Source organism: Copidosoma floridanum, unplaced genomic scaffold (assembly GCF_036245765.1).
Source record: "Copidosoma floridanum isolate Cflo_tuat_1 unplaced genomic scaffold, Cflo_Japanese_pri ptg000021l, whole genome shotgun sequence".
Taxonomy (NCBI): Eukaryota; Metazoa; Arthropoda; class Insecta; order Hymenoptera; family Encyrtidae; genus Copidosoma; species Copidosoma floridanum.
In genome coordinates this window covers 5,159,096-5,182,873 of record NW_028321898.1, presented here as the reverse complement: position 1 = coordinate 5,182,873, position 23,778 = coordinate 5,159,096, and the positions used below count along the sequence as shown (strand labels likewise).

Sequence of the window (23,778 nt, the reverse complement as noted above, 5' to 3'; positions counted from 1 at the left end):
AGTTTACAGTGTAAGAAACCTAATATTATAATATGAATGAGGAATAATTCGAGAACCCCATTTAGAGCTTCAAACTAAAGTAATAGAGAATAGAGGGATAGTATAAAAAATATCATATTGTTAGACCCTAACCACTGAATTGATTAGAAAACATAAAAAAAATTTTCTGAGCCGAAAAAACATTGAAATGACTTTATTTCCACTCTATAACATTTCTATTTTACGTGATCCTAACTACTATCACTAGAATTCAATTTTTATACTTCTAACGTAACTTTAAAATTGGAGATTAGAGGCGTGTAGTGTCAGAAATCTGATGTAATGGATTTGATGGTGCCTATGGTTACGCTAACCCTCAACAATAATTTGACAACGATGATAGTGATGATCGAAGCCCACAACAATCACTCTTTGTATCTGGTGCCCTAATTGTACAACTTTTGAGTCAGTCTAATCCTAGATATTTTTGGAATAATCCATTGCCTCAGAGTTATAGATATTTTAGACCTCTGGGGATTTCGCATAAAAAAGAGGATGAAGAAGTTTCTCTTAGAGAATACAACCGCTTGAGTGCCGAGATAAATCATCTCAAGTCGTTTAACTTCACCATGCACAATGGAAATGAGGTCAGCGTCAAATTTTTAGTTGCAAAAACTCTTTTTGATGGAAAAAGTGTTAATGCTATTTTAGGCAACAGACTCTTACACTGCGAGATAAAAACATTTGATCATTTACTACATATAGGTTACAAAATTGATGAAAGAAAATGGGATGTAACTAAAGATATAAAAGGTATCTTTCTATATTCATTACTTTTTTTCTCTTATTTCGTATATTTATTATAAAATGAACATATTTGGCTACTATTAATTTGGACTGTTTGGCTACTGTTTCAAGTGTTAACTTATTCAGCTAGAAGGTTATTTAGTCCTTTGTTTACTGAGGTTTCAGGTTATGGAGGTATAAAACTATGTACCTTAAGTACTAATATCCGTATTACAAATTTCAGAATCAGTTGATTTACACACCAAGCACGTACAAAATCGAATATATGAAACGTTTAAAGTAAGACCAGATCAAGTTATTCAGGGAAAAGGAACATCTAATACTGGTAATCTTGCTCGGACATGTCTTCAGGAACCTGAGAAGTTTGCGAGGGCCTTAGGAATTGATGAAAATTTAGTTATCAATCCTGCAACTATTTTGAAAGTTTACAGATCCGGATTACAGCTTCAATTAGACGAACTTGAGCAGTTAAGTGAAAAAACGTACAAGCTCTATTATCAAAAGTACCCATGGGTACGTATGAATCCTTCAATGCACAAGTTTTTGAAGCACGGTCCTGCTATTGTACGACAATTCCCCCTTCCTATCGCTTACTATGCTGAAGACGCTCTAGAAAGCATGCACAAAATTTACAGAGAGACTGTTAAAGAGTATTCAAGGAGGAACAGTCGTGAAAACACTATTCTAAATACTTTTAATGGAGCGGTCTATCTGTCAGATCCAGTACTGTCAACTGTTTATTTAGATAGAAGAATGGTGATGCACAAAGAAAGAGAAATTGCTCCAGAAATTAAACGCTTTTTAAAGTCCGGGTTAGAAAAGAGCATTAGTTTTTTCAATTTATGTGTGATTCAACAATTAAAATTATTGTATATACTTTCAGAGAGTTAACAAAAACTGAAATTGGTGGTAGTGATAAAGAATAGTAGCAAAATGAATGTTCAGAAAAATTCAAACATTTTTCATTATTTTATCGAACAAGAGTCATCTGTAATTACGTTGGTGTACCTATTAAATGTTTATCCTGCTTTTCAAACATTTTCATTAAGTCTTAGTATTAAACACACTCACTATAAGTTATTTCAATAACGTAAATTCAGAGACATCAGTTACTTGTAATGAACATTATGTAAATGTTAATATATCTACATAAGCTCATAATTTATTGCACAACAAAGCCATAGGCAATCATGACGTGGTTTGCTAAGTATTTATTTGTTGTTTAACAGAAGTAAAACAAACGAAGTTGAACCATAGACTATTAAAAAAGCTTATTTGATTCATTCTTAGTTTTCAGTGAAATTTTATACGATTTATTTTTTTAAATATTATTTGTGTTCCTTATTTTATCCCCCTCAGGTCAATACCTTGTTTAAATAATAATAATGTTTATTTATTAATTTTTGTTTTCTTTCAACCTTCTTCATCCAGTCTGAGAGTAAGATTTCCAACTTGAATTTTCGACACAGTTTTCCTTTATTTTCCATCATCTTAGCTCAATACTTTTTACGTATTTTGGAATTATTTCTTTTCCTTCTTAAGATAATGGGTTTCTGAAACATCAAACCCAAAATCTTATAATATAAGATAATGTTAGGGGAATTAAATTGAACATTCCGTGGAAATAGCTATTAATGTTTGAAAAACAAAAAAAAGAGTTGATCAAGTCATTCTAAAAATTTTTTAGTACACGGAGAGAACTCTGACACTACGTTAGTATAGGACTTACCAATTTGGTATGACTCCCGAGCAAACATAGCATGGCAAGATGCAACATAAGTACAGTATGAGCCTACTAGAGTATGCGCTGCTGTATACAAACGCGGTACGCAGAGTCCTATACTAACGTAGTGTCAAAGTTCTCTCCGTGTAAGAAGTTATTTAGATTTGTTTTTAAGGTTAGTACTTAACGATCTGAGATTCTTAATGATTTTTCTCTATTCTTTATCGTCTCATCTCGGAGCTCAAAAAATAATTCTCCAATTATTCTTTTTCCTCCTCATAACGTCAGATTTCTGACATTACAAGCCTGTAATCTCCAATATTAAAGTTATATTAAAAGTACAAAAATTCAAATCTCATGATAGTAGTTACGATCATTCAAAATAAAAATGTTATGAAGTTAAAATTAAGTCATTTTTAAGATTTATTGGCTCAGAATATTTTTTTCTTGTATTTTAATCAAATAAGAGGTTAGGGTTTAACAATATGATATTTTTTCATACTACTTCTCTATTCTCTATTACTTTATTTAAAAGCTCTAAATAGAATTTTCGAAGTATTCCTTATTCTTAACATAATATCAGGTTTCTGACACTGTTACCTGCAATCTCGAATTTTAAGGTTATGTTGGAAGTATAAAACTCAAACTCTAGTGATAAAAGTTAGAATTGTTTGAAGAATAAAAGTAACAGTGTTGTTATAAAGTAATGTGAGTGATTTTTCGGCTAAAAATACTGTTTTTTCGAGTTTTCTCATTAATTTAGAGGTTAGGTTTCAACGACGAGACATTCTCTATAGTTTTCCTATATTCTCTATTATCTCAGTTTGAAGCTCCAAAAAAAATTTTTGATTAATCTTTTTTCCTTCTCAAGTAATTAGGTTTTAAACAAAAAAAAAACCATTTGACCCATAGTGCGGCGCTGGATTGGCACGGTGCGGCGAAATAGTGGGCATAGTCTAAAATGGTTCTATGTGATCTAACAACTTTTTTAGAGCCATTTTTTGGAAAGACCTTTTTTTAGTTTACTTGACGGTTTGAAAAAAGTTTACATTCGATCGTCTTGAAATTTCGTAGGTTTGTTAAGAATCATAAGACCCATGTTCTGTTAAAATTTGAAGTCAAAATATTAGTTAGAACTACAGTTATAAATACCGTAAAACAGGGTAAAATTAGAACTTTTTGGAAATTTGCAGAAAAACGGTAAAGCCGATTTGGGTTCATCAAGGCTCATTTTGTTCGTCTTGAAATTGCGCATCTTTACTATGTAGAACGTTATTGGTCGAATTTGCAGCTTTTCTGATAAAAGCGAAAAACCTGATTTGGCCACTTTTACGATTTTTTTTGACCTTTTGCTGACTTTCTTTGTCTGAAAGTAGTCACGTTTGTTATTATTCTCGAGATTGATAAAAAAAATTTTTTTTCCTACCTCGGGCGTCTTTGAAAGGCTGGTGTGCCCTCGGTAGGAAAAATAGCATTCGCCACATAAGTGCCATCGCTCCGGGGCTACCTTACGTCCCTCGGGCCCTGCTTCGCAGGACCCTTGGGCCGCAAAATAGCCCCGGAGACGACGGCACTTATCCGACGAAAACTACCATTATGGCTCAGTTTCTAACTCGAAAATCTAGTTTGCTCTCACTATAATGTATGTTCTCAAATATTTTCTAATATCTGTAATCGTTTGATAAATAGTGTTATACTAACATCGTATAACGAGTACACTTGTTATTTAATTATTGATGTTATAAAAAATAAAATATAGTAACTTAAATTTACTTTCTTATTAATAACGCAACCTATAAGAAAGTTTTGATAAATCGGACAAAGATATTAATATAAATTTTCCGGTGAAAATGTTGCACAGTATTAATGAAGTATCACCACTTTACGAACTAATCTTAAAAATTGGTAAAAAAGTGATGTTACTTAGAAATTTTAGTATATCAAAAGGACTGTGTAATGAAATATGATTTAAAAAATGTATAATATAGACAGATAAATAATAACTGAGAAAATAATTGAAAATATTGTCTACACTTCAAAAATATTTTTAAAACACAGGGAACAGATTATTATTATTATTATTATTATTATTATTACCTTTTATTTTGTATTGTAAGAAATTTCCAATTGTTGTGGCATTTACTATGACAATATACAAATTTTAACGTCAAAATTTTGATACTGTAGGTATATAATTAAGAAAATCTTTACTGTCTGAAAGTAAATTGTATGTTGCTTTATTAAAATGCAATAATAAAAATAATCCATTTATTGAAATAGAAAGAGAGGGAAAAACGGAAATAGAAAATTTTATTTGGAAACAAATTTTTACATAACAAATTGACCTAATCTTATAAATATTTTGTCTGTTATCAATAATACATAACATCATGGATTTTTTTTGAGATAGTGCTTTTCAGTTTAAAAAATTCGATCTTGAAATATTCAGAATAAGAAATCGCTAATGTTTTTAACAAAATTTGTGGTAATATGATATAATATCTTGGTATGCGTGTTATAACAATTTATTATAGCATTGTTTTTTAAATATTAAAGTAATTTTATTATTATTTACTTTTCCAATTGCAGTTGTATAGTTGAACTTTGATTTAATAATTTGAAAAATCAGTAGGTATATCAGAAATTATTTTATAACACATATACGTTGAAGAAATAGGCAAGAGATGGACGGGTTTTTTTGAATTATGATGAATAATTTATTAATAAGTATAAAGTTCTTGTTGCATTTAATTTATTTCGTGTTATTTATTATTATAAAACATTGTAATATCTATTATATATCACACGTATTTATATGACATAGTACAATCACATATACAAATAAAAAGGTTACATAATTATTAAATATTATTGACGAAATGAGTTAATGTTCTAATCATTAATTTACGATTTTAAAAATGTTATTTGTTTATGTTATTAGATCAATAAGCATTACTTTTAGTTTTCCATTATATGTATAAAGTCCATCTATTTGCCTTTTCAGCAGTACGGAAAAGTATATGAAAAGAATTATCTTTTGAATTAATTATAAATGAGAGATATTTAGTATACTAAGAAATGTGGGGAGGGGGGGCGAGAAAAATAACCTGGGGGCTGTAGGGGGTTTGAAGAAAACAATGTAAATGGTAAATGAATGTTGAAATCGGCCAATTTCTTGAATGTAGTTGAGGGGCTGTTGGGGGTTACGAGCGGGCTGCAGGGGGTTGGTGTGGACTGTCCCACACAAAAACCTATATATATAACATTTTGTGTGTGTGTGTGTTTGTGTGTGCGTGCGTGTTCTCTCAAAGCTCTTCGACAATTAGCAAAATTTCATTGTTTCAAAACTGAAAATATTTCATTGTTGTAACTTGTATTACCTGCTGACATTTCAGCTGTTTAAAAACGTAAACAATCTAATCATTTATTAGGATCACTCCAATGTATATAATCTACCTTTTAAGGTATTTTAGCAGTTTGATAATAAGGTGGCAGCGATCCGCTTTTTTACGAACCATGGAATTGAACATTTGAGAATTAATTAGCATAAATTTATTGCTATTTTGAATTCGTATAGCTCCGTTTTTTTGAAAATCTTTTCTATAAACATTTCAAATTTTAATATTGTGTAGTATTTTTCTCAGTCATCCTGAGTTATCAGAAATTTATTAGGGTATATGTTGACAAGTAGCTCTATGAACCTAACGTCTATTGAATAATTTATATCGCTTATTTTTTACGATTGTTTTCAAAGTGTATTCGTAAATCATAAATCTTGTACACTTTTTTTGTTATACTGTATACTCCAAACTTTATAAATTTGTCATAGTTAAATTAGGTATTTGTAAACGGACATTAGTTAATAAATTCTTACTAATTACAACAGATTTAGCAGATTGGTTTTAAATAGTATTATTAAAATCAGCTCACTAACGGCAGACTAGATTGTTATATCACTATAACTGAATTCTTATTTATTTTTTTTGGTTCTCTTCATTTACTGTATTACTTTCTTCACGGTCTTGATTATAAAAATAGTTGTGATGTATAGAATAATTACTATTTTTCTTTTCAGGAGGATATATTTCTCATTCTAATTTGTTTCTTAAGAAAATTTTCTTGAAGAAGAATTAATGTGGTGTGATATTATGAGTTTTAAGTAAGTATATTGGATATTGAAATAAGGGCATGTATGGAGGATATAGAGTGCTTGTATTGAAAGTGTCGCCATCTATGCATATGCACCTCTTGATACAATGATTTAGATGTATCAACATTCGCTTGTATACCATTAGTCGTATGAATTTCTAATTATTACTATTGTTTTTTTTTTTTTTTTTTTTTTTGGCAGCGATTTTCACTAGACAGTCTGTAATTGGCTTAAAAGTTTTACGAAGCATTTTTTCAGCCTTCTTATTAGAAAAAAAAGGATGGGTTAAAGAAAAAATAATGTAGTGTTTTAAGTGCTTAACTTTTGCTCAACTTTAAGTGCTTTACTTAAAGTGCTCGTGCTCAAGACGTCATCAACACTGCTTTGATAGGTACTCGTAGTGCAGTTTGAAAATCTGGTAGTGAAAAGTGTGTTAAAATTTTACGCATCTTACGTCTTCCGACTCAAATTGGTTGATCTTACCCTTTGCAATTTCTTGTTTGCTGATTTTAGTGTAACAAGTGCTATAGCTAACGAAAAAGCTAGAATTATGAAGAGCATTAATATTGCTAAGTCATTAAAAAAATAGCTATCAGAAAGTCATAGGCATAATCAAACCGTGAAAGCTATTGCCTTTGAAAAAAGTTTTCATCTCAAACTGTATAAAATTGAATAAGGAGTCTATAGACCAACGTAGATTTGATAAAATATTCTAAAATCTGAGAAATGTCCCATAGTCGTGGAGTATTTATTAAAAACAATTTATGTGCTAACTATCTACGGTTTTGTAAAATAGCTATAGTAAATTTTGGGGACCAGAATAGACCCAGGATTTACTGGGTGGCTCATTAAAAACTTGGTAATAATGTTATATACTTTGACAGTTTTAGAGATCTGCAGCCACTTACTGACTAAAAGCATTATCTGAATGCTAGTGAGGTAAAGATTAGTCATAATTGTAAACATTTTATTAGTTAAAGCACCTTCCACTATTTAATGATGTAGTAGTTAGGATCAGTGATTTGTTAGAGGTAAGGCAGAAATAATATTTTCTGTAATATAATTTTTCATGCAGAGCTTTTTGAATGTAGACGTTCCACGTTTTTACTGGCCCGGTATACATAGCAAGGTTAGATATAAGAGGAAAAGAAGGAAAGCATTTCAACACGTTTCGTCCTAGATCGTTAGTGAAACTCATGTGTGTGGCTACACCAACGATCTTAGCCACAGACGCCGATGCCACAGGATTTATTTTTGCGTATCATGCATTTACATATCATGGGTATATGTATGGGAAAGCAAAAAGGGCTGGACGAACAGTGCAAGATGTTGTGTAACATTTTTATGTATCGCGAATCTTTTTCTGATTCAAGATTCAAAGTGTAAACATTTTATTAGTTACAGTACCTTTCACTGTTACATGATGTAGAAGTTAGGATCAGTGATTTGTTGGGGGTGAGTCAGGAATATGATATACGAAAGTACTTAACATTTTCTATGATGAAACTCTTCATGCAGAGCTCTTTTGATGCATACCTTGAACATTCGCATTGGCGCAGTATACTCAGCAAGGTTGGGTACATACTGGGACTCATCAGTGTGGCTGTGTCAACAGTCTTAGCCGCATATGCCAGTGTTGCAGTATGGAAATTTTGCTATGAAATGCATTCATATACCATGGTCATGTGTATGGTGGAGCGAAAAGGGCTAGATAAACAGGCAGGCTGTTGTCAAATCCCTTCTTTTTTTTTGCATCTAAATAGCTCTGTACACAAAGTTTTATCATGGAAACAGTTGGATAATTTCGCATGTCATTTTCCTTCCTTGACCCCAACAGATCACTGGTCCTAACTTCTACATCATATAGTCATAATTTTTATCAGAAAGTGTGCGTCAAAAATTGTGGTCATTTGTGCTTAAAGTTTCTTTCAAAACACATTAAACCTTTTGCCATTGGGCAAAATGACTTTGTTACACTTTAACAGCCATAAAAAAACTTGAACACTCAGATACTTTTTCTGTTGTAAAAGTGCAATATATATCACTGATTTAATAATAACCAAAACACAGCTACGTTCTTGGCTTAGGAGAACTTATATCATTTAAATCAATCCCAAATATCTATGAAAATCGTAATAAATTTTACGTCAGCAATTAAGTTACTGTATTATCCAACAGGCAGTAATAAGATTGAAGATGTTGGATCATTTTTAATCGATGTATTACATCCTCGCAACGTAACGTTTGATATTTATCTAAACAATAGTACGCTTAGAAGTGTTTTCAAGTGCATTCATACCATTGATTTTAGATTTAAAGATTCCATAAGCTATCTATAAAGCTTTACTTGGCACGTTTTAAAAACTATACACCACTTACATTTCACACTTACCCGTAGCTATTCCAAAGATAAACGCATTAGGAGTTCAATGCACCTTCGTGAGTGGAGCTTACATAAACAGCCACAAATTTCACACGATTCATGAATTTTTTTCCTGCTGTACTACCTGGATATTAAATTATTGAAATTTCTTCACAAATAATTCATTTACTGATTATCAGACGTATCATTAACCTTACACAACTACGCATTGTAGATCAGGATGGTGATTTAGTCACTTGTTGTAGTGAAGTCATAACTATAAGATTTCACATAATACGCTTTTCATAGTAGGTATCGTTTATTATCAAACGAATCATATGTGCAGCTCAATATGCACTCTAGCAATTGGTCAATGACAAGCCTTCAAACCGTTGAGATGTCAGAGTAGATGGTCCATCAAATCATCAAGTCGACCAAGAAAACTGCCGACACGTTAAAAACTGACTCATCAAAACATACAGCTTAAAAAAAGTTTCGATCTCAAAATAAAAAGCCCTAGTGGAGAATAAATAGGATACGTTTTTATTATAAACAAAATAAACGAGATTCTAAGTGTTCAGTCTCAAGTCACATTTGACGAATTCTTTGCTCACTATGAAATTTACGCACATCAGCCATAAGCATCATCAACATAAGGCATCAACGATGAAATTCATTTCTCAATTTGACATTAAGACTTGTGTCTCTGACTATCTAGAAGTTTTTTACATGTTTACGAAAGATAAGTCAAATTTAATCAAAGTACACCAGTAACAAATATAGCATTAATACACAACGCCATCTGTCACCTACTTGTAACAATAAGATATGACACAAATGCTGTAGAAGTAGACGAGTGCTGAAATGTTAGATTAACAAGTTTTATGAAAAATTGACTAACGTTTTGTCCTAATGAAAAAAAATCTGTGATAAAAGCAGATTAGCTTAGCTTCGAAGAAGAAGAATATCATAGTCTTACTAATAATAATGATCACTTCACCATCTAGCTTTCTCTGAATATAATTTAAGGTTTTGCGGAAGACTATTGTGAGTTAGATTTTACTGTAAAACATGAGCTTATAGTAGAAAGATCAAGAAACAATCAAAATGCTGTGTTGCAAACTTCGTTTGATGCCAGTGTTACTGATCCCGTGAAAGTAGTAACTTAGAAATACTTTAAAATAGTAATATTGAAGCTTGAATAACTTGAACCATATCTACTAATTTTGGATTCTCATGAAATTCGTTTATTGAATTATCTGCAAAAAAACAAGCATATATCTATGAGTTTCTGAACTTGAGAATCATATGAGTATCTCGTCTTACTTAGCACATCAGAACATATTTGTACAGTTAAAGCATCTAATAATCTAACATCCACGTTACGTTATTTTAGCCCTTTTAATTAACCGCAAAAATCAGAAAGATGTGAACGCTTGTATATTTGATCACTGCAATGTTGGACATGTTTAGCTTCACTTTAATTAAAAATATCTTTACAGAGATCTTGATCTCGATAAAACACGTTATCGGTATGCATTTGCTAAGTAGCATGTATTTTCATTTTCAAAGTTCATTTTATGGTAAATATTGTGCGCCTCTATGAGGCAAACAACACTTTCTTAATCGAATACCTTTTATCATTTGTGATCGTTCCAAGCAATATGAAACATTAGAAAATTTTAGTCGCATAATAATGTTCCTACTATCAGCTTATTGCTTCATTTTACATGACCGTATCGTTCAGTATAGTCCAAATAAGTGGGGATCTCAAGAAACTCATATAAGATTTTAGAAAATGTACTATCACCAGAAGAGTGAAAGAAGTTTATGAAAAGAAACAAAAAGAAAGTCATGAAAGTTGAAAAAAATAATATATGTAGGAAAATAAAAAAAAGACTGTAAAATTGTTTAAAACATTATTTTGTTGTAAAATTTATACTTTAATCAATGTGTTGCATAAATTAAATACAAGAAATTCTAAAACTAATGAGAAGTATCAAACAATTTCCACTAAGGATAATATAATACAAACAAGAAATCTTGGCTACAAAATCTTGTCGATAAGTATTCAATTAATTTAAGGTCTTGTCCTCAAAATGGAGGTTGTAAAAAAATAAAACAACAAAATTAAACTAAATATAAGAACAGCCGAACATTAAGTATTTTGTGGACATGCAAGGTTTTAATAACTGGTTAATAATTATCTGTTTAAAGAATTGGCTTTTTTTCGTTTCAAGCTAATTATACAAAAGCACAAGTATTTTTTTTTTAAAGCATCCGATACCTGGCACAAAATTATCATGATGAAAATTAATCCCTCTCATTTTGCTATTACAAACTAATGCGGGACTCATAAAAAAATAAAGTATTTCAAAATTGATAGTATTTGACTAGAAAATATTTAAAATGCTACGAAGATAGTTGTTATTGGAGATTCAAAACACAAGTGGCTTGGAAGATTCATCATTTTAATCACTGGACTTACGGACTGTACACCGTTCGAACTCTTAAAGTTTATTACTGTTTATGCTCATCACAATAAAGCCTACCGATAGGTGTAAGCCCTTTAAATGTGAAGCGAATAAAAAAGTTATACTTGAATTAAAAATGGTTTTATATTGATAATGATATTACTAGTAATAAAGAGCTGTAAGAATGCTTTGTATTTGTACAATATGATGTGAATGAACTTACTTTTGAGTGAGGGATAGCAAGCAAAGAATGCCAGCAATGGCTGGTAGCTATTCTACAATCGGTGCTGGTTTTCAAACAGTCATTACAGAAACTCCAGCGCGGGAAAGACTAGCTGTGCAAAAATTGGTGCTGAAATCAGAACAGCTGTTTCATAACTAGCATAGCCAATCTACTGAATACATTTACATAAAATGTTATTCAGAATTCACGACACATATTAGTAGCTTCAGTTTGATATTTAGTCAACATTATACGTAGAAACTTAAAATAAACTGAAATGAACTGAACTCATCTAAACTTTTCTTCAAATACGAATTTTAGAAGCTCTAACTTTTTCCTGGTACAAAAAAAATTAATATTCAAATTATGTTTCGATATTTTATTTTATGTAACTTACAAATACACTGATAGTTATTTCGTTATCAAGAGTACTATGTAAATTAAATATGTATTTTTGATTTCAGAGATAAGTTTGGTGGTTTCTCTTAATCTGTTTCTTTACATTCTATAATCATGTATAATGTAATCGCTTGATTATAAATATCATACACTTATATATTATACTTATTTTTTTATTTATTTATTTTCAATGTATAGAATTTAGATATTTTTTTTAACGTTTTATGGTTACCTTACATGACAACCTTCAATTATTTTAAAGCTATTCACCGCGCTCTCTGTCTATTTAAATCCTTTACTTTTACTCATCATTTCTAGCTCACGTTGTCTTTTGTTGTTTTCGTGTATTGAATTTTCGCGTGTACCTGCCTTTTCCTTTGTCATGCCCATTGACCTTACATTTTCAAGATCCGATTTATTTTATACTGGGTAATGCTCTCTATTCTTAAATTATAAGCAGCCGTTCTCTCTAAATCTCTATTCAACTGGCCTCTCGGCTTTCAATCTATTTAATTTTTCAACTTCTTCACCAAATTTACACAGACTGATGATGGGATTCCTTTCCAGTAATTTTAATAATTTTTTTTCTAGTTTCTTGCTTCGTGCCTTCAAGTTTCTATTTTTCTAACTCCTTAATCCATCTACCACTAATTCTCTTCTCTATCTCCTCGCATATGAATATGGTTTTTTTTTCTGGTTCTTCCTCACATGCCCTGCAACTTTCGTCCTGAAATCCCTTGTTTCCTGTCCTTCCTACATTCCCACATCTCAACCTTGCCCATTGTTTTTTTATCTTTTTCTTTATCTGTCTATCTTCCCAGAATTTTTTGATCCCGGGTTCCTTTTTTTATCTCCTTATAGTAATCGCAGTATATTAATTTTTCAATAATTGACCAACTCTTTTGAGTTTTTTTGTCTCCTTTCATTTGTAGTACTCTTTCTAGCCTCTCTGGAAACTTACTTGCTCCCTTATTTTCAAATAGGCCTTTGATCCCCATTCCATCTCCAAACTCTTCAAAGGCCGCCTCCCCTGATCTTAACCACTTACTTGGATCTTTATTCATTGCACATCTTATTTCCTTCGTTAGGAAAGTTTCTGGCCATCTTCCATCTTCTATTTTCGCTATGAGCAAAATGTATTTTACCGCCCTTCTCATAGTTTCTACCTCCAAGCTTTTTCTATTGGCCTCTATTTTCCATATATACTCGTAAGTATTTACATTGATGGCTAGAGCCATTTTAAAAAATTTCCCTTGTCCTCTCTCTAGCTGTTTTTATTTTTCCTTACCCCAGGTCTCTATAGCATATAGGCACCCAGCTTTTACTATAGTACCTAGTAGATATAGTATCCTTATAAGAGTCTCAATATTGGCTCTTTTCCATATTCCCCGTACAGTGTTAATTGCTTTTCTGGCTTCATTAGGTGTTCTAGTTACATGGTGGCTAAACACGTTTTTCATTGTATGCCAAAAGCCTAAATGCTTGTATTCGTTCACTACTTTCATTCTTTTTCCCTTTAAGTGCCATTTCTCTGCTTCTACAAGCCTCTTTAAAAGCGACAGTTTTTGTTTTCTTTACATAAACCTCTAATTTATTTTTAACATTGTATCGTTCATAGTTAGTAAGCATATTTTGGAGTCCTTCCTTTGTACACTTAAAAATAAGTATACATTTACAAAACTTTAAGTTACAAAGACTTTTTTACAAAAGAGTTTAATTCAGTTATTTGACAAACTGCGTAGGAGTCTGACTTTACCAGAGTATTTAAGAGAACTTTTGTAAATTTCACATTCAACCAGTTGATTTCTGTTTTTTTTTAATTTACTTATTTTCATGAAATCTCTTCGGAGCCTGAGATAAAATATTAATACTAAGCTGGCAATAACTGTTAACAATATGTAAATCTTATAAAAACGTATGTATTAGCTGTTTATTTTATAATGGTTTTCTTTCGATAGGATTCAACAAAATTTTTCTTGATATTTATCTGATACTTGCTTCTACTATCATATTTACGTGTATCCTTATCAAAGTCAATTGTTTTGCTAGACGTGGGTCAGCTAATAAGTTCTGGCCCTAACAAAGATGCAGCACTACTAAGCGAGTACGACTCTAGCGTCGCATAGTTTTGCTCCAAACAAATTAGCATCTATAGTTACAGATCAGTAGCTTAGATTGTTCTTAAACGGCAGCAATTTCAACAAGAAAACTTTAGAGATTTCAGGAAAATTAAAGATTTTGAAAAACAAGCAGTAATTTCGAATACTTATCACCTAAAAAAATTTAAGAGGAAGTAGGCAGTACATTGGAAGACTGCCCCTTCATATTTAATTGCTTGAAGTTGTGTTGCAGAATAAGAAATAGGACGTACGTACAAGCAAGAATGACGAGCCTTGCTTAGGACAACTCCAGAGATGATTAAAAAAGTTTGTTGTATAGGACTGAAAAATCGCAGATTGACGTTGTTTGGTTTAACCGAAGCTGTAAACATATAGAAATAATGTGCAGGTAGTACTTTAAGTAAATTTTCGGGCTTTTATCGATTGGGCAACAGTTGCATAGAAAAATTATTTGTATTAAGAATTAGGAACTCTCTTGTAAGAATCCCAGTGAATTTGTTAAATGGCTTATTGTTACGGATGTCATTTCAATTACATAATTACACTTGAAAAAGCAAATCAAAAAGCAAAGGCAAAGCTAATTTTGTCAGCCAACAAGGTTATGGTGAGTGCTTTGTGGGATACACAGGGAATTATTTTAATTTACTACGTAAAAAAGGATAAAAAGTGTCTAGTGCTGGTGGCTACTACGCAAGATAACTGCTTTATTTGAGTGATGAGGTCAACCAGAAAAATATCTCATTTAGAAAAAATATTGTTCTATCACGACAATGCTTCGGCCAATCGTTCAATCATTACAATAGGAAAAACATGCAAATCAAAGTTCAAATTCCTTGAGCATACACTCTGTTCATTAAATCTACTAACCAGTGACTATTACATGTGTCCTAACCTGAAAAAATTTCTTAGAGATGAATGTTTCACAGCAACAAAGAGCTTATTGATGCGATAAACAGCTATTTTAATGTGTTCGAGGCGTATGCGTTAGCACACACTAGGCTCGGATAGGGTGATTGGGAAGACACAATAAAACACAAGAAAATTAAACAGCATAAAAATAACAACTTTTAATGTCACTCAAAGGCCAAGAAATTATAGTTAATATTCACAAAAATTGTAAAGGTCAAAATTATGCAGGAGAAAATAAATACTGTCTATAGTCTTCAAGCAACGAACTATTGAAATATATAAAGGTGAAGAATGTAGAAAGAAAAGAGTCAAGTTGAATAACACAATATGTAAACACGCACTGGCCTTGAGCTCGCAAGAGAGTTTGAAAGTTACACGAAATAAATGTGAAAATGAAAGCACTGATAGAGTATAACTGATTGAAATATTGATTAACTATAAACCACTATCTGTAAAAAATGCACAATTACTGTCTGTGGAAATACACAAGAGTTTCACTGAGTCTTGCTGTTGATAATCACTGGTAGTTCGATGAGATTAACTATTTGAGCTGGTCTGCAAATTATGCAGTGAGCAACTTGAACAAAGCACTAAGTGCACTGCACTGCACAACTGAGTTTTGTCCACTGTATTGCGAGAGTTAATCAGAAGATTTACACTAGCATTTAAGGTGATGTATGCACCTTTGAATGCTAGAGTTTGGCAACGTAAATTAAGAGAGTATTTCTTTGACGAGAGCTAAGTATAATCTGGCGCTTACAGTATACAAAGCTTGCCGCGTGAATACGCACACACACACCTGCAGCGCGCCAAGTCGACCAAGCGCACACGCACAGAGCGTTGAGCCGACAGAGACTACAAGTGTACACAATGTACACAAAAGCCGGGCCTACTGTCGGTCGCTCTCATTTCCAACATAATGATTCTGATAAATGGCACAACAAAGGGAGTCTAATTGTAAAACTAGGAGTTACCAGCTGACCCTCATTTTTAGTCCTAGCCCTTAAACGTTTAAGAATACTATCTGTTGAAGAAAAAAATTATAATAAATGCTGCTGATAGAAGAGGCAATGCAATAATCCTTTCAAACTTTGTATGCTACATGATATTCTAAACTTTTTTATTCAACTTTTACTAGTATCTTGACGAGTAATTATTGAAACTACGTCCAAGAGCCACTTTTTTACTTCTATTCTCTTAGTATTACAAGTGTGTATTGCATATACTGTTTTAAAAGAATAAATTCAAGCGTCCGACTACGATGAACCGACAATAAAGCAGTTCTTTCTTTGGTACGACAAGAATTTGGCTGTATCTACTTACCTTTAATCACAAACAGCTATTGTGGTTATGTCTGTTTTAAGCGCTGCCTTATTTATTAGCAAACAGTTTGAAAAAATTTGAGAAGCCATGTTATTTTAAAAGTGTTGATCTGGTGATATCAACATATCAAGAATTAGTGGACTTAAAAGACAGCTTCTTTCTCAAATCTTCCACTTATAAATAATGTAAAAAGTAGGGAAAAGTATATTGATTTTAATGCATACTAAATAGTAGATATTTTTTATTCTACACATTATTTGTATGAAAACAGAAATTACTGATGCAAATAAATGATGCTAAGAGGTATTTCAGGAAATTGGTTATTTTTATCATTATACTAACGCAGTGTGAAAGGGTGGTTGTTATTTTTGTGTTAACTAAATAAGAGATTTGTATAAAAAAACTGTTTTCTTGATTTTATTTGTTAGACATTGATAGGATGTTGAAATTTTAAATAAGGTATCAGTATGATTTTAGACAGGTAGAATCTTTAAATTAGATAATACAAACAGGACCTTCTAAAGTCGTGGTTACTAAATTTACAATTTTGTCTCGGAATTATGGGATACTTAACAACATTTTTCAAGAATACACACAGTTATACATGATCACATATACTTACAGCGTAATTGGATTTTGTAGTTGATTATACTTTTTCAAAACTGCTGTAAGTCATTTTTATGTTTACAACAACTGAGTCAACGTTTTTAAAGTAGTTAACTTATAACTTTTTTTTAACTAATGTGTAATTAAATTTATAATATTTTATATAAGTTAGTAAAGTAGTTAATTTTGTTGATGAATTTCATCAACTCATTACTTCATAAATCTTTTGATAAACTTAACTTACTTAATACAAGTTTTATGATTAAATACTATCATCTAATTCATATTTTTTTACTTTTACAGTAATTCATTAAACGAACTGAAAGCTTTGGTCTATAAAGACTTCTGTTCACAAAGAGACGAAAAATTTGATGTTTGTCTTCTTTTGGATTTAAAAGTACGTATTGTACTATTTAATCTTACAATTCTTATATGTTTTACATTAACAACGATTTTTACAGCAATGTCATGAAGATAACATTTCTATGTTTTATTTTCTGCTACCTGACATCTTTACAGAATTTCAAAATGTAGCCCAAGGAAATATACAACTTCTTTATCTGGTTGTATCTACTATTGATTCGATACAATTGCAATCTTTAGTATGTCAAATTATGCAAGGATATTTTCAAATATTGAAAAAAGAATCTTTTACATCTACAGTAACTTCGAGTTTGAAATGGGAAACGTTCGATCAATACTGTTTTTGGCAGCTAGTATATGCGCATGATTTTCCTATTGATGTTATATTACTTGTTTTACCAAAATTACAGTTTCGACATCATGCAGAAGCCCTAACGTCAATTCTGCTTATGTTAAAAAAAGAGAAGTGAGTATAACCTAGTTAAGATATTATTTACATAAATAATATTATGAATATATAAATCATTATGTCATCTTATATAATATCTATAAACAAATATTACCTACGGAACTATTATAGTGAGCTAAAAATTTTCAGATATTATATTCCAAATTCCAAACTTGTATTTTGTCTTCAAGAAAAGAAACAAGCACAAAACTTTTTTATCATTTGTCACACTGCCTTCGTACCTGAGAATAAAAAAAAAGGGGGGGGAGGGTACTTAAAAAGTGGACATCTCGTCTCGTGCGTCTTCCGGGTCCCTCGTCCTCCTAGATTCTGCTCCTGAAAAAGGGAGTTTGCACGGGAATTTTCTCTCGTTCTACCGAGAGAAATAAATATGGGAAATGCTATCACGTCAAGTTAAGAAAATTATTTATTACAACTCTCCACACTGCTCTACAAATAACTCCTCGACGGCGCTACAGCGGCTCCGCCTCGCCGCGCGAACCGCGAGCACACGTTCGGGGTCCTAAGACCAGGAGGGGCCGCGGCCGCTGCCCTAACGCGCTCCTGGCCACGTCACGCACGCACATACGCACACTCGCGCACGCCCTCACACGCAACCTCTCGCCCCTGTCCCTTCCTTGCCAAACACACTATCTAACTCTCTTCTACCGCTGCCTTTTTCTTCTCGTCCGATTAAAATTTTCTTCGCCCTCTCTCTCTCTCTCGTACTCTCACTGTCTCCTGGTAACCTTACCCTTGTTCTCTTTTGTCCCTAGTCCCGGTTCTTTCTCTCTCTCTCTCTTCTTCTTCCTCTCTCACTCTCTTCCTCGACTATGCCCGTCTATCCTGCACACCTAGAGCGGAAACGCGTGAACACCCCAAAATCCGGCACTCCCGAGCATGCACCCGCGACTTCTCGTGACCTGGCCCCCTCTCTCTCTCTCTCTCGCACTCGCACTCTCTCTTTTTCTTTCCCTATCCTCTGTCTACTCCTGGACCTCGTCCAGGAGGCTTACCAGCGCTCGCGAGCCCTATCACGACGCATGAAAAACAGAGGGAAAAGAAACACGCTACCTCTCGGCTCTCTGACTCGTGACAAGGGCGTATGGCGTCCTTCTGGGCCTCGAGCTGCTGGTGAGTCCGTGGGGCTGATAGCTGCGGTCTTACTCTCTCTCTCTCTCTATTCCTCGTTCTGCGGTCGCTCTCTCTCTCTCTCGTCTTGGATCTTCTCGTGGTGATGGTCTTTGACGACGGGGACAACACCAGCTCTCTCTTCTCACTCTCTCGTTCTGAAAACAGCTTCCTCTTGCTCTCTCTCTCAAATCGCAAAACCTCTGGCTTCTATATGCGTGCGCTATGGCTCTCGACTCGAGACTGAGTCAGCACGTCTCGCTGTAACCACATCACGTACATCTTGGCGTCTTTTTCTCTCTCTCTCTCTCTCATACCCGAGGGCCGCCGCCGCGGCACGAACAGTGCTGTGCGTGCTCACTCTTATTCCTTCGCCGCTGTTGCTGCTGTGTCTCGCGTCGCGTCGTCCTCTTCTCCTTTTTCCGGGAGCCAAAACAAGAAAACAATTCCGGGAAGGTAAGACTTTGCTGGTGTGACGTCATACGCGTTGCGTCAGTGAGAACAGCATGAGCCTGGAGGCCAGATTTACCTCGTTACACATTCTCCTAATTTATTTTGTATGAAAAAAACTCACTAATTTAGACATATGTTTGAACAAATTTTACTTTATTAATTGGTAAAGTGGCCCTTTTTGTTAGGAAAATATTCTGTAGGAAAATTATATTTCCGCCCTCGGGTGGTTTTGGGAGGCTGGTACTTCCTCGGGCGAAAAAGCAGTTTTCCGGAAGTCGTTCGAAAAGTCTCCTTTACAAACCTCGTTACGTCCCTCGCCTTCGGCTCGGACCGCAAACCTCTCGGTTCGCAAACAGAGACTTTTCAAACTCGTAGGAAAATTACTATTCATAACGTTTAGTGTGACTCTACGAGGTACACAAGCAATATTGATACATTTATCACTGTATTATTTGGCACGTATACAGACGATGGAACTTTTATATAAGCACTCTTGAAACCAATCGTGCCCTCTTCGACAAAAAATATACTCAAAATAAAAAATTAAAATCCAGTTATTTTCTATTTAAAAAAAAAATATTTCAAGAAATGAGAAGAAATGAAAAAAATATCCTTCCCAGGTTGGATCTAACACGCAACCTCATGTTTGCCAGACAGTTTATTTACAACTGAAGCTACCGCTGAACTGGAGCCGTGCATTTACTCGTACCCTAAGCTTAGATCAGTCCCTATTGTTAATTTTTTAAACTGTTTTACCTCAAGCTCAATTGTAGATAGTAGCTCAAGTGGCAGAGCAACTGTCTAGCAAACAAGAGGATGTGTGTTTGATCCGCACCCAGGGAAAATACATATATTTTTCTTACTGTTAGTTAGTAGGTATACTGGAAAGGTTCTGGCTTACCTCCCCCTTTCCACTAAGATAGTAGTGGGGAGCTGTAGCGCAAAGGTATGTAACTGTCTGCCCTTGTGGCGTGACATTTTTTTGAACATTTTTTGAACATAAAATTCATAAAATATTGCAGTTTTGGTGAAATGACCCATATTTGTAGTAGTTTCAAAAAACCAAAAAATTTTCATGGTCCTTATAAAGACTGATTATTGATTTTTTTCAAAATACATCCATATTTCTTGAGATAGTAGGGAATATTTTTAGAATAATAATCTCCCTTTTTTTCAGTCAAGATGCCTCAACACTCTTTTCTACAAGAGGTTTTTGGCTATTTTCATTCTCCTCCTTACTGGGGCTTGAATATTTTGGTTTGCTGTAGTATGGACCTATGTTTTTGATGTTGACTGCTTTCTCGTCACAGGATAACTAAGTCTTTATGGAAATTTCAACCGGTTTATAAAAAGACACTAATTGCAAGACATTTTTTTTTGAGCCCACGTTTTATGCTTTGTTCTTTTTTCTTCGTTTTCTTATTGGTCCACACATGATCATCGTTTTTGGCATCAACATTATTATGAGTTTCAAAGTCACTAACAGTATCAGAAATTTTAGGTCCATCAACGATATGCTAACTGGAAAGCATTTGATGTGATTGATATTTAAAAATATTTATTCGTACTTAATATCTTTAAATTAACCCAAGTATAAGTTTTTAAAGGAGATATTAAATCCTATAAAAGACGTTAAATATTTTTTATTTAGTTAGCATAAATCAGTCATACCTTCGGATAAAGCACTACCCAAATCTACAATTATATTTCATAATATTGCCTGTAAAAAACAAGATAATGTAAAAGCTTTTTTCTGCGTGGGGCATCACAAAAATTTTATGCTTAAGTTCCAAAGCATTTAGTCAGAAATAATTAAAACCAGGATTATTTCGATAAGATGATATGAATTTTAAACAAATCTATAATGATCATGGTAATACCAACATGGCGTATAGTGATTTTAAAAAATTATAATTGTTAAGGAGGTAAAAAACATAGATTTGTAGTAATGAACAAGGGAAGAGATATGAAAAATATTAGACATAAGAGAGGATTTGACTCCTTTGCAATAAATATTACTTATTTTTATTAAGTATACATCAGCCCTTTGTTAACTATCAAGCGGTAAACATAAATGCATTTAAAAATAAAAACACGTTCTTAAACAAATTTAAAAAGTGTAGAACCTATTGAACGTAAACATCGATTGTTAAAGTTAGGAAAAGAAAGTTTTAAAAAACGAATTAGTGAGACGTTTAAGCCTATTACCGATCTGATTTATAAAATTATCTATGAAACAAGTAAGTAAATAAAAGTTTGGAAAGCTTCGAATCTTTATTCAAAGAGCCTTTCGAGCCTCTCAAGCTATTTAAACTAAAAAAAAATAGTATTGACACATCAATGTTTCAATCAGCTAATATTTAGAGTTAATACCGTCCGGGGTATTATTTTATTAATTATTAAAATAATTATTATTCTTTAAATTCAATCGTTTCACATAAATTTGATTGTTTCATGTCGCGCGCAGCTCCAATTTGAGTTTGAACTGTGCGCTTGATAGTAATTGGATATGAGCTTACCTCAGATGGTCAGTTTGACTTTAAAAATGAAAGATAGTGTAGTATTGCATCAGCTGGTGAACCTTACAATTTTATCAATTTTACTACTCAACAAAAAGAAGAAAGTTTTATTTTGGATGATTAAGAAAAGATAAATCTACTAGCGAGAAATTTGATTGATGTATTAACAGAATTAATCCTAAATTTGTAACTTAAAATAAATACAATTTAAAAGATTTTGACCCAGGTATCTAATGTTACTTTAGAAGATTGTTTAGAGGAATAAAAGCAAAAGCTTTTTAAAACTGCGAGATGCAACTATTTCCGCTAGAAATTGTATATTTAGGGCTTGGATAAAACATGGAAAGCAGATCTTATGGAAAAAATACCTTAAGCACGTAGAAATAATAGTAATAGATATTTGTTGATAGTCTTGAAATTGACTTATAATCCATGTACAGTAATCTTAAGGCGTGTATATGTAATCAATTCAATCGTACACTAAAGCATGCTCTGTAGATGAAATTTGGTGCATGAGGTAATGACAAGTGCCTAAATATTTTTTAACAGCTGACAACTTCTTAAAATAATGAAAATCACTGAACGATCGGGGTGAAGCTAAAAGATTTTTCAGTAATTAATGGAAAAAATATCAAAATGTATATTAATAAGTAAAAACGTAAAAGTTGGCTTTGTTTCACAATGTTTTATTATTCGCAGACAGCTGTTTCGGCAGTTACACCATTGTCAGATGCTCGACATACACTAATGAAAAAATATTTTACAAAAATTTATACTTTCGAGTAAAAGAAAAAAATTAAAACTGAATGTTGGTAAGAGAGCACGTTCGAGTAACACTAAATAACTCTTCAAAAAAAAGATGTACGTCTAACTAGTCTACAGAAATTATTACTGTAACCCAAGTAGCACCAACAAAACTATTCACTTACCATATGGAGGATTATCAGCAGCAGCCAATCTCTGGTGGCTTCTACGAGTAGAAACTGTAAGAAACCATGTATTCTTATAATTGTCTTAGTAAGAAATTTCTACATCGACGAAAAAATAAAGTTAAGAAAAATATTTCAACTGGAGAAAATTTTGTTGATTTATTGACAAAATTTTTGTGGAAAAACCGGGAAATTTATAAACAGCTCTATTTTCTGTATGAAATCTAATAAATTATTGTACAGCAGTTCATTATAAATGATATCCTTTGACACTGTACTAAGTAAAAGTATTTGGAATTCGTCATTGAGTTCCACAACTACTTTTATTTCGTGTTTAGCGCTAATTTTATTTAATTTTGTGACCATATAGATATGGCTCACTGTCGTCTTAGTGATTTTCCTTCGTCGGAGAAAGCCTCGAGAAGTGACTTTATTTAAAGCTGATAGATCGAACGTCTGTAAAAAAATACACGCACAAAATTTTTATTAGTTTAAATATTTATGGAAAGGAAAAAGTAGACAAAAAAATATTTTATAAAGTAAACAATAACAATTCTTAAGAGTTATCTGTCTCCACACCTAATTTTTTGTAAGGTTGTTGTTGGTCGGTAACCCTTGCTTTAAGCACTGAACGGTCGATGACTTGATGCTGCAACTCTGATGAAACTGGCCTGTGGTTGTTGTTGTGGTTTCTTATATGGAGTTTCTATTATCACATTAGATATCTCTACTACAATGATCCCCCTTCCCATTCGTTTTTTTCTAATAAGTTACTTCCGGCCCGTTGCCATCACTCTTTTGTTCTTCACTGTTGAGTTCTTTTTTTATTTTACCATTCTCGCAAGACGATAAATTAGTCA

At 32.7% G+C, this 23,778-nt stretch overlaps 1 protein-coding gene across 4 annotated transcripts in view; it reads left to right on the top strand.

Annotated features, from left to right (window-relative positions):
- Positions 1-23,778, top strand: part of IntS3 (integrator complex subunit 3) — a 254,728-nt gene that overhangs the window by 125,236 nt on the left and 105,714 nt on the right. For all 4 annotated transcript variants that reach the window (XM_089594307.1, XM_089594308.1, XM_014361175.2 and 1 more), the window contains exons 7-8: positions 17,379-17,472; positions 17,537-17,904. In XM_089594307.1, coding sequence (XP_089450433.1) covers positions 17,379-17,472; positions 17,537-17,904 — 462 coding nt within the window. The remainder of the gene's footprint in view (positions 1-17,378; positions 17,473-17,536; positions 17,905-23,778) is intronic.